This window comes from Oryzias latipes, chromosome 6 (genome assembly GCF_002234675.1).
Source record: "Oryzias latipes chromosome 6, ASM223467v1".
Lineage (NCBI taxonomy): Eukaryota > Metazoa > Chordata > Actinopteri > Beloniformes > Adrianichthyidae > Oryzias > Oryzias latipes.
The window spans coordinates 28,050,791-28,062,053 of NC_019864.2; the positions used below are offsets into that span (position 1 = coordinate 28,050,791).

The 11,263-nt window shown below is 41.3% G+C and overlaps 2 protein-coding genes and 1 non-coding gene across 5 annotated transcripts in view; all 3 read left to right on the plus strand.

Annotated features, from left to right (window-relative positions):
• nup93 (nucleoporin 93) overlaps positions 1 to 4,241 on the plus strand; it is a 33,017-nt gene extending 28,776 nt beyond the window's left edge. For all 3 annotated transcript variants that reach the window (XM_020704244.2, XM_011476466.2, XM_020704246.1), the window contains 7 exons: positions 160 to 204; positions 1,812 to 1,928; positions 2,001 to 2,119; positions 2,198 to 2,315; positions 2,393 to 2,476; positions 2,559 to 2,687; positions 3,914 to 4,241. In XM_020704244.2, the coding sequence (XP_020559903.1) occupies positions 160 to 204; positions 1,812 to 1,928; positions 2,001 to 2,119; positions 2,198 to 2,315; positions 2,393 to 2,476; positions 2,559 to 2,687; positions 3,914 to 4,024 (723 nt within the window). In that variant the 3' untranslated portion in view covers positions 4,025 to 4,241. The remainder of the gene's footprint in view (positions 1 to 159; positions 205 to 1,811; positions 1,929 to 2,000; positions 2,120 to 2,197; positions 2,316 to 2,392; positions 2,477 to 2,558; positions 2,688 to 3,913) is intronic.
• Positions 4,242 to 5,638: 1,397 nt separating this feature from the next.
• Positions 5,639 to 5,734, plus strand: mir138 (microRNA 138). The gene has a single exon (NR_107099.1). It is a non-coding gene; the product is annotated as a microRNA 138 (primary transcript).
• A 2,018-nt stretch (positions 5,735 to 7,752) lies between these two features.
• On the plus strand, positions 7,753 to 10,705 carry LOC101173463 (uromodulin). The gene is made up of 10 exons (XM_004069833.4): positions 7,753 to 7,892; positions 8,015 to 8,060; positions 8,139 to 8,246; positions 8,513 to 8,721; positions 8,823 to 8,980; positions 9,063 to 9,177; positions 9,860 to 9,987; positions 10,063 to 10,246; positions 10,343 to 10,448; positions 10,533 to 10,705. The coding sequence occupies exons 1-10, from the start codon at positions 7,854 to 7,856 to the stop codon at positions 10,652 to 10,654; spliced, it is 1,215 nt and encodes a 404-aa protein (XP_004069881.1). The 5' UTR covers positions 7,753 to 7,853; the 3' UTR covers positions 10,655 to 10,705.
• Positions 10,706 to 11,263: the final 558 nt, after the last annotated feature.

The window sequence follows — 11,263 nt, forward strand, 5'->3', positions numbered from 1 at the left end:
GTGCAGACTTTTGAACTATCTTAGTGAAGCGTTTTTGAATTTTCTGTCAGAAAATTTGACTTGTGAAACACGAAAAGTGCGACTGAGATGTTGCTGCTTAATCTCACAGCACAGATGAACCGTTGTGACTGATTTTTTTTTTTTTACTTTTCCTCTCAGTTTGACATGCTGCTGGGGAGATTAGAGAAGGACGGCAGTAGGAAGGTAAGAAGATTGAGTCAATCTCCCCTCCTCATTTATTTAATCTAGCTCTTTCTATTTGCCCCACACCTTCTCTCCATCTCTTTTCCTTCATCCGCTTCCAGATTTTTCTTTCTTTCCTCTCCTCTTTGTTCCCGCCCGGCACGATGTTCAGTCAGAAGTCGTCTCCTACACATTCAGCGCCTCACATCCAGAGAAAGCTGGTCACCTTTCAAGGATCAGAAGCCTCAAAATCTGCATTTAAACCTACATTTTTTCTCTTTACATTTCTCACGGCGCCTGCAGCACTCTCTCTGCGTGACGTCTGAAGCTGCTTTTGTTTCCGCACATTTTTCACGGCTGTGTTTTATCCCACACTCTATTCTGGGTACTAAACACATCCAGAGTGCGGCTCTGAACGCGTCTCACGCGCGGTTTGATTGAAGGCTTTGTTGGATTAACCGTCGAGCTCCTGGCAAGTTTGAAAATGTGTGCCGGCGTGTTTTGATGTCCATTCAGGAGAAGATTACGTTTAATTTCCTTCCTATAGATGCTCCACATACAGAACATACGAGGCGGACAAAAAAATGGAGATGGCTGCGTTCTGCAGGAGGCATCAGCGTGAACTCCATGACTCTTTCAACACACGTCTTTTTACCCATGTTGATTAATTACTGATAAGAAATTCTAATTAACTCCATGTATGATGTCACCTTCTTCTTCTTCTTCTTCTTCTTCCCTCTTTCCCACGAATCTCACAAAAGCAAACATTGTGCCTGACCAAGCATTAAAACTCATGTACTACCTGTTTTTATTTTAATTTATTAGATTTTTATGATTTGATCACACAAAATGTTCTTTTTTATATCAATACTATTATATTTTATTGAATAATAAAAAGCATTCACATCATAGATAATTTAAATCAGAAAAATAATATGCTTAGTTTGAGTTTATTTGTTTATTTATGAACAACGGATTTAAAAAAAGTTTAGAATAAATTATATTTGAAGAAAAATATCAATTTATAATTTCAAAAAGGATCAATTAAGATCTATCATTTTACAATTATTTTAATTCCAGCCTTATTTAATATGATCAGCATCTACGGTGTATTATGTTGGGAAAACTGACAGAAGCCAGAATTACTACATAAAATTAAGTAAAATAATAAAACATTTTTTGTGTGTCTGGTTTAATTTTCTTTAAATTTAAATCTTTATGTAGAAACGAATTAAGAATCTGAGGGGTCATAGAAGAAATGAGAAAAAAATTAATTCAAATTAAATGCAATTCAGCAATTTTTCCATTAAGTTAGAAAATGATAGTCATATTCAGTCACATAAATGTCTTCATGTGGTTAAAAACTATTATGTAACAACATTTTAGTGAGATCAAATCAAATGAAACTTTATTTATAAAGACATTTTCATACACATGCAACAAAACCACAAACGGATGTAAAAACAAACAAGGATTTATGGATCAACTGACTGTTTTGAGAATTCACAGAGTTAACAGGTGGAGAAGGAAGCGGAGCCGTCTGAGCTAACAGGACAAAACTGGATTTTGATTCACACTCCAAACCTCCGGCTCAGCTTCTCCTCTCACTCCTCTGATCCCCTCTCCAGCCCGGCGTGATCGACAAGTTTGCCGGAGACACCAGAGCGATCATCAGTAAAGTGGCCTTAGAGGCTGAGAACAAAGGCCTGTTCGAGGAGGCGGTCAAACTCTACGAGCTGGCCAAGGTGAGCAGAACTGCTGGTCTTTGCTGCTCTCCGCCGAGCCGGTGGTCCTGAGTTCCATTTGTGCCCCCGCAGAACCCAGACAAGGTGCTGGAGCTGATGAACAGGCTGCTGAGTCCGGTCATTGCCCAGGTTAGCGCGCCTCAGTCCAACAAGGAGAGGCTCAAGAACACCGCCGTGGCCATCGCAGAGAGGTGAGGGGACGCCGCAGGTGCGCGCCAACAGTGACGCTACGGATGCTAAAAATGACCCTCCCTGTGTTTCTGCTGCAGGTACCGCTGTCAGGGGATCGCAGGGGAGAAGGGCGTTGATAGCACCTTTTATCTGCTTTTAGACCTGATGACATTCTTTGACGAGTACCACGCAGGCCACGTGGACAGAGCCTACGACGTGAGCGCAGCTCTGATTTAAAAAAAAAAAAAAAACACCGGAGGAAATGTGTCACTGATGATTGTTTTTTCTGTCAGATCATGGAGCGGTTAAAGCTGCTTCCTCTCAGTCAGGAGAGTGTGGAGGAGAGAGTGGCTGCTTTCAGGAACTTTAGCGATGAGGTGGGAACAACGTTCACGACCTTCCATCCGGGACGGACAGCCATTTTTGTTTGCTTTAAAGTCTCTTTTTGTTTCAACGCAGGTTCGCCACAACCTGTCTGAAGTTCTGCTCGCCACCATGAACATCCTCTTCACCCAGTACAAGCGCCTGAAGGGGGCGCCAGCGGGCACACCAGGACGAGCACAGAGGAGTTTGGAGGACAGAGACGTGGTGAGAACATCACAGAGCGCTGTTCGCCTTTCAGTGTGCACGTTTTTTAGCCACAATGAGGGCTCTTTGCTGAAACCACAGAGTAGCATTTCAGGTATATGGAGCCTTTAAGCCATTTCCCAACATCTGGTTAAGGCATTTTTTTGAGCTGTCATTTACTGCATTATTATTATTTCCCTTTGACTGTATATGAGAATTAGACTACCGGTAAGTGGACCCTCCCCCCTGGCGTTCCAAACAGGAAGTGGCTCCAAGAAGCCAAAGTCCCATAGACTTCTATGGAGAAATGAACAGCTGTTACTCAGTCATTCTATTGGTCTGAATAACCATTCCTGCTTATATCTGTTTTTAAAAAAATTTTCTTTGTAATTTTAATTTTGAATAACATTTTTTTCCTGTAGTTTCCAATTTATTAACTGACCAATCAAATGCCGGAATAAAATTAGGCGGTGCCTGATGTTGAAAACATTTGACAGTTTCCCGCTTTTGAGTGGTAGGGGTGAGGACGTCCCAACTAGCTCACTTCTAAATTGCTGGGAGCGGTTGCCATAGGAACGAAGACTGCTTACTGATACGTTTACGCAAGTGAACCATTTCCAATGGGTGACGCCGTTCACTCCAGTTTTTATTTACAGTATATGGTTGTATGTTGATCTTTATTATTTATCTTTAGGGAGAATTAGGTTCAATCTAGATTTAAGTTTGAATCAAAAACAAACATCTGCAGCTCCCCCCCTCCCCCCATTGTTTTTCGTGGATATTTATGTATAAAATATACCTTTACTCTTTAGTTTAGCGGAAAACATAATGATAAAAAAAAAAGATAAAAATGTTTTTTATTCAACTAAATTGTGTCTAATAAGACAAGAATTTAGGTTTGCATAAACTTTACATGGGAGAGAACATTTCAAATTTCATTTTTATCCCTTTGTTCATGTTTTATATGTTTAAACATTTGTTACTTTTGATCAAACTGGTCATTTCTTTGTTTCTGAGAGAAAATGGGATAAAAAAAACTGAGTAAAAACTTCCCCAACAGCAATATTCCCTTCAGGTGTCTAACAGCACAAACTGTGCAATCAGAGATGTTGACGTGGCGTCCTAAGCTAGCTGCATGGATCCTTTCAGCTCCCACGGAGCTCCACAGGAGGCCCACAAGTCCTCCTCCAGGGGGAGGAGCAGAGACGCTGTTTTTATGTTCCTCTCACGTCTTTTTCTTCAAACAGCAACTCCGCAGCCAGGCCAGAGCCCTGATCACCTTCGCCGGCATGATTCCCTACAACATGGCGGGGGACACCAACGCCAGGCTGGTGCAGATGGAGTTACTGATGAACTGAGCGTTCACGGACGTGCGCGTATCCTCAGACTAACGCATGGACTCTATAAAAAACACGCACTCACCCGCCGGGGAGCCATTTGTTCTGTACAGTCTGAGTCTTTCATCCCATTTCAGTCATCGGTCTGCTGTTTTTTCTTCTGTTGATGCTTTTTGTCCCATCATTTTGTTTATTATTTGTACCTTTTAAAGATTGGAATAAAATATGTTTACTTTAAGTTGTCTTTTTTATGTTTTTTTTTATTTTTATTCCTGTGATAACTTTCATACATAAAAGCTTTTTTACTGTGTGTCGCCTTTCAAACTCTTCAGCTTTAATGCACACATGCATTAAACACCAAGACGTTATTACTGAAATATTTATAATTTTGCCCCTTTTTCATCGTTTAATCCATCTTTAAACAAATCTCAGCAGAATAGTTGTTGTTTTTTTACCTTTAACTCGTGACTTTTAGAGCCGGAGGAAAATGATGTTTTATTGAGCCGCTTTGTTGTGCACAAACGTCCTTTTTGAGTCATTTTTGACGGTCGAAGCGACGGAACTGGACATGCGACCGAGTATCCAGATCACTGTGGTTCTCGGTTGGGAAGTTCCTCTCCTTCCATTCACAGATCCGAGTGTTGCAGGCCGCGGCGTTCCCACAGGCGGTGCTAATCTGTGACACGCCGTGTGCGGCGGCAGATGCTCTGTTGGCTTGAGCTTCTGTTCGGAGCTGAAACGGGATTTCTGTCAGAGGGGAGAGATCTCTGTGAGAAAAGGCCCAAAGTATTTTGTCTGTTAGGGTGAACTTTCCTACAAAAAGTTCAATATTTACTCAGTTTTTCCTAAAAAGAAAAAGCTTGAACCATTAATTTGATGTAAGGTTTTTAACCTCTTCAGACCTGGCGGTGACATCACATTTTGGGTTAAATTACCACAGCAGGTTAGCTCAAATACTATCTCAGGTCTCAAGAGATAAAGATTTATTTTAACTTTTGCTACAAGAAAGATGATCTAAAGCACGATTCCAAAACTAAACTTTGACTCCATGTTTTTATTAGTTTAGATGTTTAAAAGAAGATTTTTATCCCCCCCCTTTTAACATCAAGTATGCAAACGTATCTAAAAAACTGTTTCTTACTGTTGGTGATTGATATTTAGAAAGTATAACATGGAAAAAATAAGAGGAAATCCCAAGGAAGAGATCCTGCTGTCTAATCTGATATTAGCACATTTTAATGGGTGTAAAATTTTACTCCCAGGACAGTCTCCATTGTTTAGAAGCTGACAACTACTCTACAAAGGGGTCCCCCTCCGCCCCCCAGTTACTCTGTGGCCCAACACTCTTCCTTCAGTGTGGCCTCAGAGAACACAGATGGAGGCTCATGCTGTCTTGGCTGCTGAAAGGATGGAGCCAGTCTCTTCATGACAGAGAGCTCGAGTGTCTTTCTGTTGCTTTTTAGGGACGTGATGATTGAGGTTAATTTAGAGGCAGATTAGTTATTAGTTTGTCAGATTATATTTGTGTTTTGAATCAGAGTCGAGTGACGTGTCAGCAGTGTGTAAACCTGTGATGGAAGCCATCGGATTGTGGACCGAGGACTCCACCTGCGGCATCTGAAGCCCCGCCTCTCAGGTGTGTGTGTTGCAGCTGGTGTTGTGAATCAGGCCGATGACACACACCTCCTAAAAGCCGGCTATTTCACAACACCAGGGTGGCACCGCATCACTAACGACGAGACCAGGAGCCGCTACTGCAAAGGGGAAAAGATCCCACCTGAAAAGCCCACTTCCTGCTGTACTTCTTTTCAAATTAAACGATTTAAGCTGTCGTGCTATGATGTTTTATCTGACTTGTTAAAAAAAAAAAAAATTGTCAAAATCTCTTCTGTGAATAATAAAATTTTACATTTTCTCGTTAATTCTTTTGGGATTATTGGCCCATGATTTACGAAATTTCTTTATTTAATACATATAACCCTGGAAAAATCAACAAGAATGTAACAAAATAGATCACGTAAAAAAATCATTAAAAAAATTTTATGGGCCAGCTTTGACCCCATGGGTTCTTTAGGGTTAAAAATAATGGAGAATGAACAGAAAAATTGGGTAATTAGTTTTGTAAAAGTTGTGGAATGTTCTCCATTTATTGTAAATGTGATGAAACTCTCAGTTTTGTGAGGCCTTGTGGATCAGTGATGACTGACTTAAACTCTTCCTGATCATTCAGATTCAAAGCCATAACCTGGCTGTTGTGTCTGCTTCCGTGGATCATGTCACCTGACTCGCCTCCTCATTCAACAGCAGATGGTCCTCACTCAGACTCGAGAGGGAGGTCTGCTCCACATCTGAGGACACAGACTCTGCCCGCCGGCTGGGACCAGTTGGCACAGCAAGAGATACAGTGACCCATTTATGGTTTCCCTGAAGACTCCCTCCATGATACCCATTAAACACCCTCCCCACTCCATGTTCTGACATGCTGACACAACAAACTCACCTCCTCTTTTTTTAAACTTGGATTAAAAGAGTTCTCTCTTTTTATATATATATGTGTATAATTTTTTTATGCCCCTCTCACCCTCCGCTGGTGGTTTCTCACACAAGCTCGGCTCCTCTACCAGAGGCCAGGGAGCTTCAGTTATGGTCCGGTGGTACATCCCATGCAGGGGTTTGTCCTCCTATGATGATCTGTCCTCCAGCACTGTATCCTCTGCTCTCCATTGCCTGAGACATTCACTGAGCACACTGTCAGTTGGGGCCTTGAGCTTGATGTACTCATGCATCTTGGATGTTTCATCCTTGATAGTGGCTTCTACACTCACTAGTCCTCGGCCTCCTTCCTTGCGGCTAGCATACAGTCTCAGGGTGCTGGATTTGGGATGGAACTCTTCCTTTGGCCATCTTATTATTCCTGCAGGGTATCTGATAACTGGCAGTGGGTAGCTGTTTATTGCCCGGGTCTTATTTTTGCCATTGAGCTGGCTTCTCAGGACTTGCCTTGCTCGTTGGAGGTATTTAGCTGTTGCAGCTTTCCTTGTTGCCTGCTCCAGGTTGCCATTTGCCTGCGGAATTACAAGGTACTTGTAACTGTCCTCAATGTCTGCCATTGTTCCTTCTGGGAGTGAGACCCCTCCTGTGTGGACTACCTTGCCTCTCTTTGTCACCATCCGGCTGCATTTCTCGAGCCCGAATGACATCCCAATGTCAGTACTGTAGATCCTGGTGGTGTGGATCAGGGAGTCAATGTCACGCTCGCTCTTAGCATATAGCTTGATGTCATCCATGTAGAGGAGGTGACTGATGTTGGCCCCATTTCTGAGTCGGTATCCATAGCCAGTCTTGTTGATTATTTGGCTGAGGGGGTTCAGACCTATGTAGAATAGCATGTTCAGCCATCAGCAAATGAAAACATTTATTACTTTGGAGACAACTTCCTCCAGTTGTACCAAATCTATATGACTTTACATGTTCTATTTGCAAAAAAAATTAGTCTCACATAACTAAATGTAAGTTATGATATAAAGTATTTTTTTAGGCTCAGGATGCAGACCCCTGCCGTGACCGTCACCTTTGTTTGTCGTGTGTCTGCCACGACAAATTTTAACTGAACTAACATCTGATTTTAACAACAGATGAAATTTAGCTTTTGACGTATTTGTTTTCTAGTTAAGCAAAAAAATAAATAAATAAATAAATAAACATACGGACATGCGTTCACTGAGCATGCGCATAGAGTTTAAAATCGGCACAGGTGTTGGGGATTGCAGAGCTGCAGGTGCTGAAAACGACCAGAGCAGAGGAAAGCGCCCCGTTTGACTGGAATGAAATTCATTTAAAAGCGTCTTTAATGTATATTTTTACAAAAATGAATTTAATCAGCTGTAAGGTGGGTGTTTTTACACATTCAAAGTGTGTGATTTGTTACCTTTTTTGGCTTTAAAAAAAAAATTAAGTAACGCGTAAATTAACATGAATTCTTTTTGTGTTTTTTATTTTTTTTCACTCCAGCTGGTCTTTGCGCTTTTCTTCCTCTCCACGTGCCACAGGGTTCAGGGTAAGAAGAAGATGACGCACCATAGGTTGGGATCTTATGGGTGACTTGCGTGAGGAAGAAAAGTACTTTTCTTTGTAGGTTCCTGCAGTGTCCAGCATTGCACTGACGCCTCCAGATGTGTCCTTTCTGAAGACCAGAAAAGCTGCAAGTGCGCCATAGGATTTTATTCGGATCAGTGTGACAAAAGTAAGTCAGTTTGTTTTTTACCCAAATAATTTAAACTCAATCTTTTAGGGATTAATAATGTCAAAGAGTTTAATTTAAAGCATTTTCTATACAAAATGTAACCGTGTGTTTTTAAAACTTCATTTTTCTTCTTTAGTTGTTCCTAAGTGTTGAATATGAAGCATATCTAAACTCTACTTTGATATTTTTCACAAGTTATGGTAAACTTAAACCTGGAATTTTCCATCAATGGACCAATGAGACCTATAGGTTTTTGTTTCCACCAGATGCACACTTTAAAGTAATGTGTGGCCGTGACTACATGGCGATCAGAGCATCAGAAGACTTTTTCAACTATTACAAAGTGCCTCTAGAGTCTCTCCATTTGCCCAACAAATCTTGCCGTGCTGAAAAAGAGGTCATTGATGACGCCACCTTCTACATGTTCAGGATTTCCAAAGAAAAATATCTGGCTTGTGGAGGCCAGCCTCTTCAGGTAAAGGTGTTTTTTTTGTTTGTTTTTTCTCTCTCTTTTTCTTGCTCTGTGATGGAGCACGACAGATGCCCATAAGTGATTGTCTGATTTTATTTTTGTAGAAAAATTCCACTCATTTGTTGTATTCTCTGAGCGTTCAATCGGAGCTTCCGGCCACTGGGAAAATCATCAGAGATCCGATCTTAAAGATGGACTTTACATGCATTTATCCATACATCAGAAGAGTCACTCTGCCTTTTCCAGTTTTCCCAATTTCCAGGTCAGAACAATGTTGTATTTAAAAAAAATCACTCCATATCAGGATGTTTTCACCCGTTTTTTTCCTTCCCGTTTCCACACAGTGAGATGGTGATGCATGTGGATGAAATGGATGCTACCATACAGATGATGTTGTACTCTGACCACACCTACACTGAGGCCTACACTGTCAGCCCAACCATTGAGCTCAGGGAGAAGGTAAGTGATGCCTGCCAGCCCCCATCTTCCTCCTATAAAGCAGAACTCTTTTACCTCTCCATTGTGGCTCTTTAGCTTTCAAGAAAAACGCTATTTGAATAACGTAGTTTTATAGTTTTGGTTAATTTTTGTCATTTGTTTAAATGTTTTTAAATATCAGATAACTGAAAAGCAAAAGTTTAATTTACTGTCAGTGGTTAATAGAATACGTTTAAAGCTCAGATTCTTACCGTCTGCCGCACACGTCTTGTTTTTTTTTTGTGAACACTGGATTTATTATAACGACTTTTTTGCTTCTTTTAAACGATACAAAAAAAATATGAACAATTGGCACAAACACTGTCAAGCTGATTCTTTTCTTGATGGGGGGGGCCCCCACAGTCTGACGGTTGCAGCAGTGAGAAGCTGTGGGACAGATTTAAATCTGTCCTCCCTGACAGATGAAACCCTCGGAGCACAGAGTGGAACTAATGACTAACGTGAAATGAGCTGCACAGTTTCCCCAAGAGCATCAATGATGCCAATCCGCTTCAAGCTCCAGATGATCTCACTTTTCTTGTAAATCGGTTCTGTTGGTTTTTCCCTTCTGTGGTCTTTTCGTTGCCCAATAAAGACAGCTTTACATCACTCACAGATTAGCTGAATAGGTTCAGCTTTTGTGTTTGGGGTTTTGTTGCTGCAGGTGTTTGTCGAGGTGTCTGTGACCGAGCCAGAAGATTACTTCGTTCTTCGGCTTAACGAATGCTGGGCCACACAGTCTCCCCAGCCCAACTCCACGGAGGGACTGGTTCACAGTCTGATTCACAACGGGTCTGGATTTAGTTTTGGTTTGCTCCTTATTTTGAGTTTCCTGCACTCCAATCAGTCAAGTTTTGTTTTTTTTAGGTGTGCGGATGATGAGACGGTGTCGTTCATCGACGTAGACGATCAGAAGTCTGGAAGAAACGGGGAGAGCCATACGATTCGCTACAGCTTTGACATGTTCCGCTTCATAACGGAACCATATGAGCTTTATCTGCATTGCACTGTGCAGCTGTGTGAGCTAGAAGACCAGACTTCCTGCATCTCTGTGAGTTTCATTCAAAGCAGTCTTCATGACCCAAGATAAAAGGACTTTTCTATTAAAAAACAAACTCTTAACTCCTTATGTATGATTTTCCAACAGGGCTGTAATTCCATCACTAAAAGGGAAGCGGTGAGGGCAAATCCCAGTGAGGGCCTCCTGTCATATGGACCCATCAAGATAGAAATGCCCGACAGACCTCAGTCCAGTGAGCTTCTTAATGCGTCGTTAGACTCCAGCTTTCTGCCTGCCTCTGAATTGTTGGTTTTTGTAAATTCATTCCTGGTTTCAGGCTTGCTGACGTCTGTGGTTCTGCCCGTGGCTGCAGTCTGGGCCTTGGGATTCTTCCTCACCATCCTCGTCACTGTGGCCAAAGCGGGCAGCAGGAGGGTTGCGAAGATAGAGGAGCACTGATGATTATGATGCTGCCATCGTACAGCTTTAATAAAACGGAGAAAACCTTTATCCATTCTGTCATGGGCTCCAAATCTGGTCCAAGAAAACAATTCCTGACCTGTTGAATTATTTCCCCCCTTAAAAATAAAAGCAGTCATACATTTGGCATAGTTTACCCCCCCCCCCCCCTTATGATTTATTAATATGCAAACTAAGTTTAAAATCTGCAAGAAGTTTACAGAATACACTGCAAAAAGAGGTAGCCTAAAAATGGGAAGAACACTAAAGTCACTAGAGAGCAGTAAAATGATCTCTTCATGCAGCAAAAAACTTTGTCTTCTAAAGAAATCTTAAATCAGAATCTAACGAGGAGTTCCATGAAAGCATTCAAAAAGGGGAGGAAAAAAGCTCATTCAAATTGTGATGCAGCCAAACCTTTTTATTCTAAGCTCTAAGCGGGTTTTTGAATTTATTTTAATTTTAAATTATCATGCACCTAGTTTATTTTGAATAGATGAGTTTATATGGAAGGGACTCATTTTAGAACAAAAGGAGTCTTTAGTACAAGTTCGCCAATGTTAATGAATTATAGATCTATAACTAGCACTTATTCTTATAAATCTTATC

Coding starts and splice junctions, on each gene's coding strand:
- LOC101173463 (XM_004069833.4), top strand. CDS start 7,854: ATGTATATTTTTACAAAAATGAATTTAATCAGCTGTAAG. Junction 7,893..8,014: donor TGAATTTAATCAGCTGTAAG/GTGGGTGTTTTT, acceptor TTTTCACTCCAG/CTGGTCTTTGCGCTTTTCTT. Junction 10,247..10,342: donor ACCAGACTTCCTGCATCTCT/GTGAGTTTCATT, acceptor ATTTTCCAACAG/GGCTGTAATTCCATCACTAA.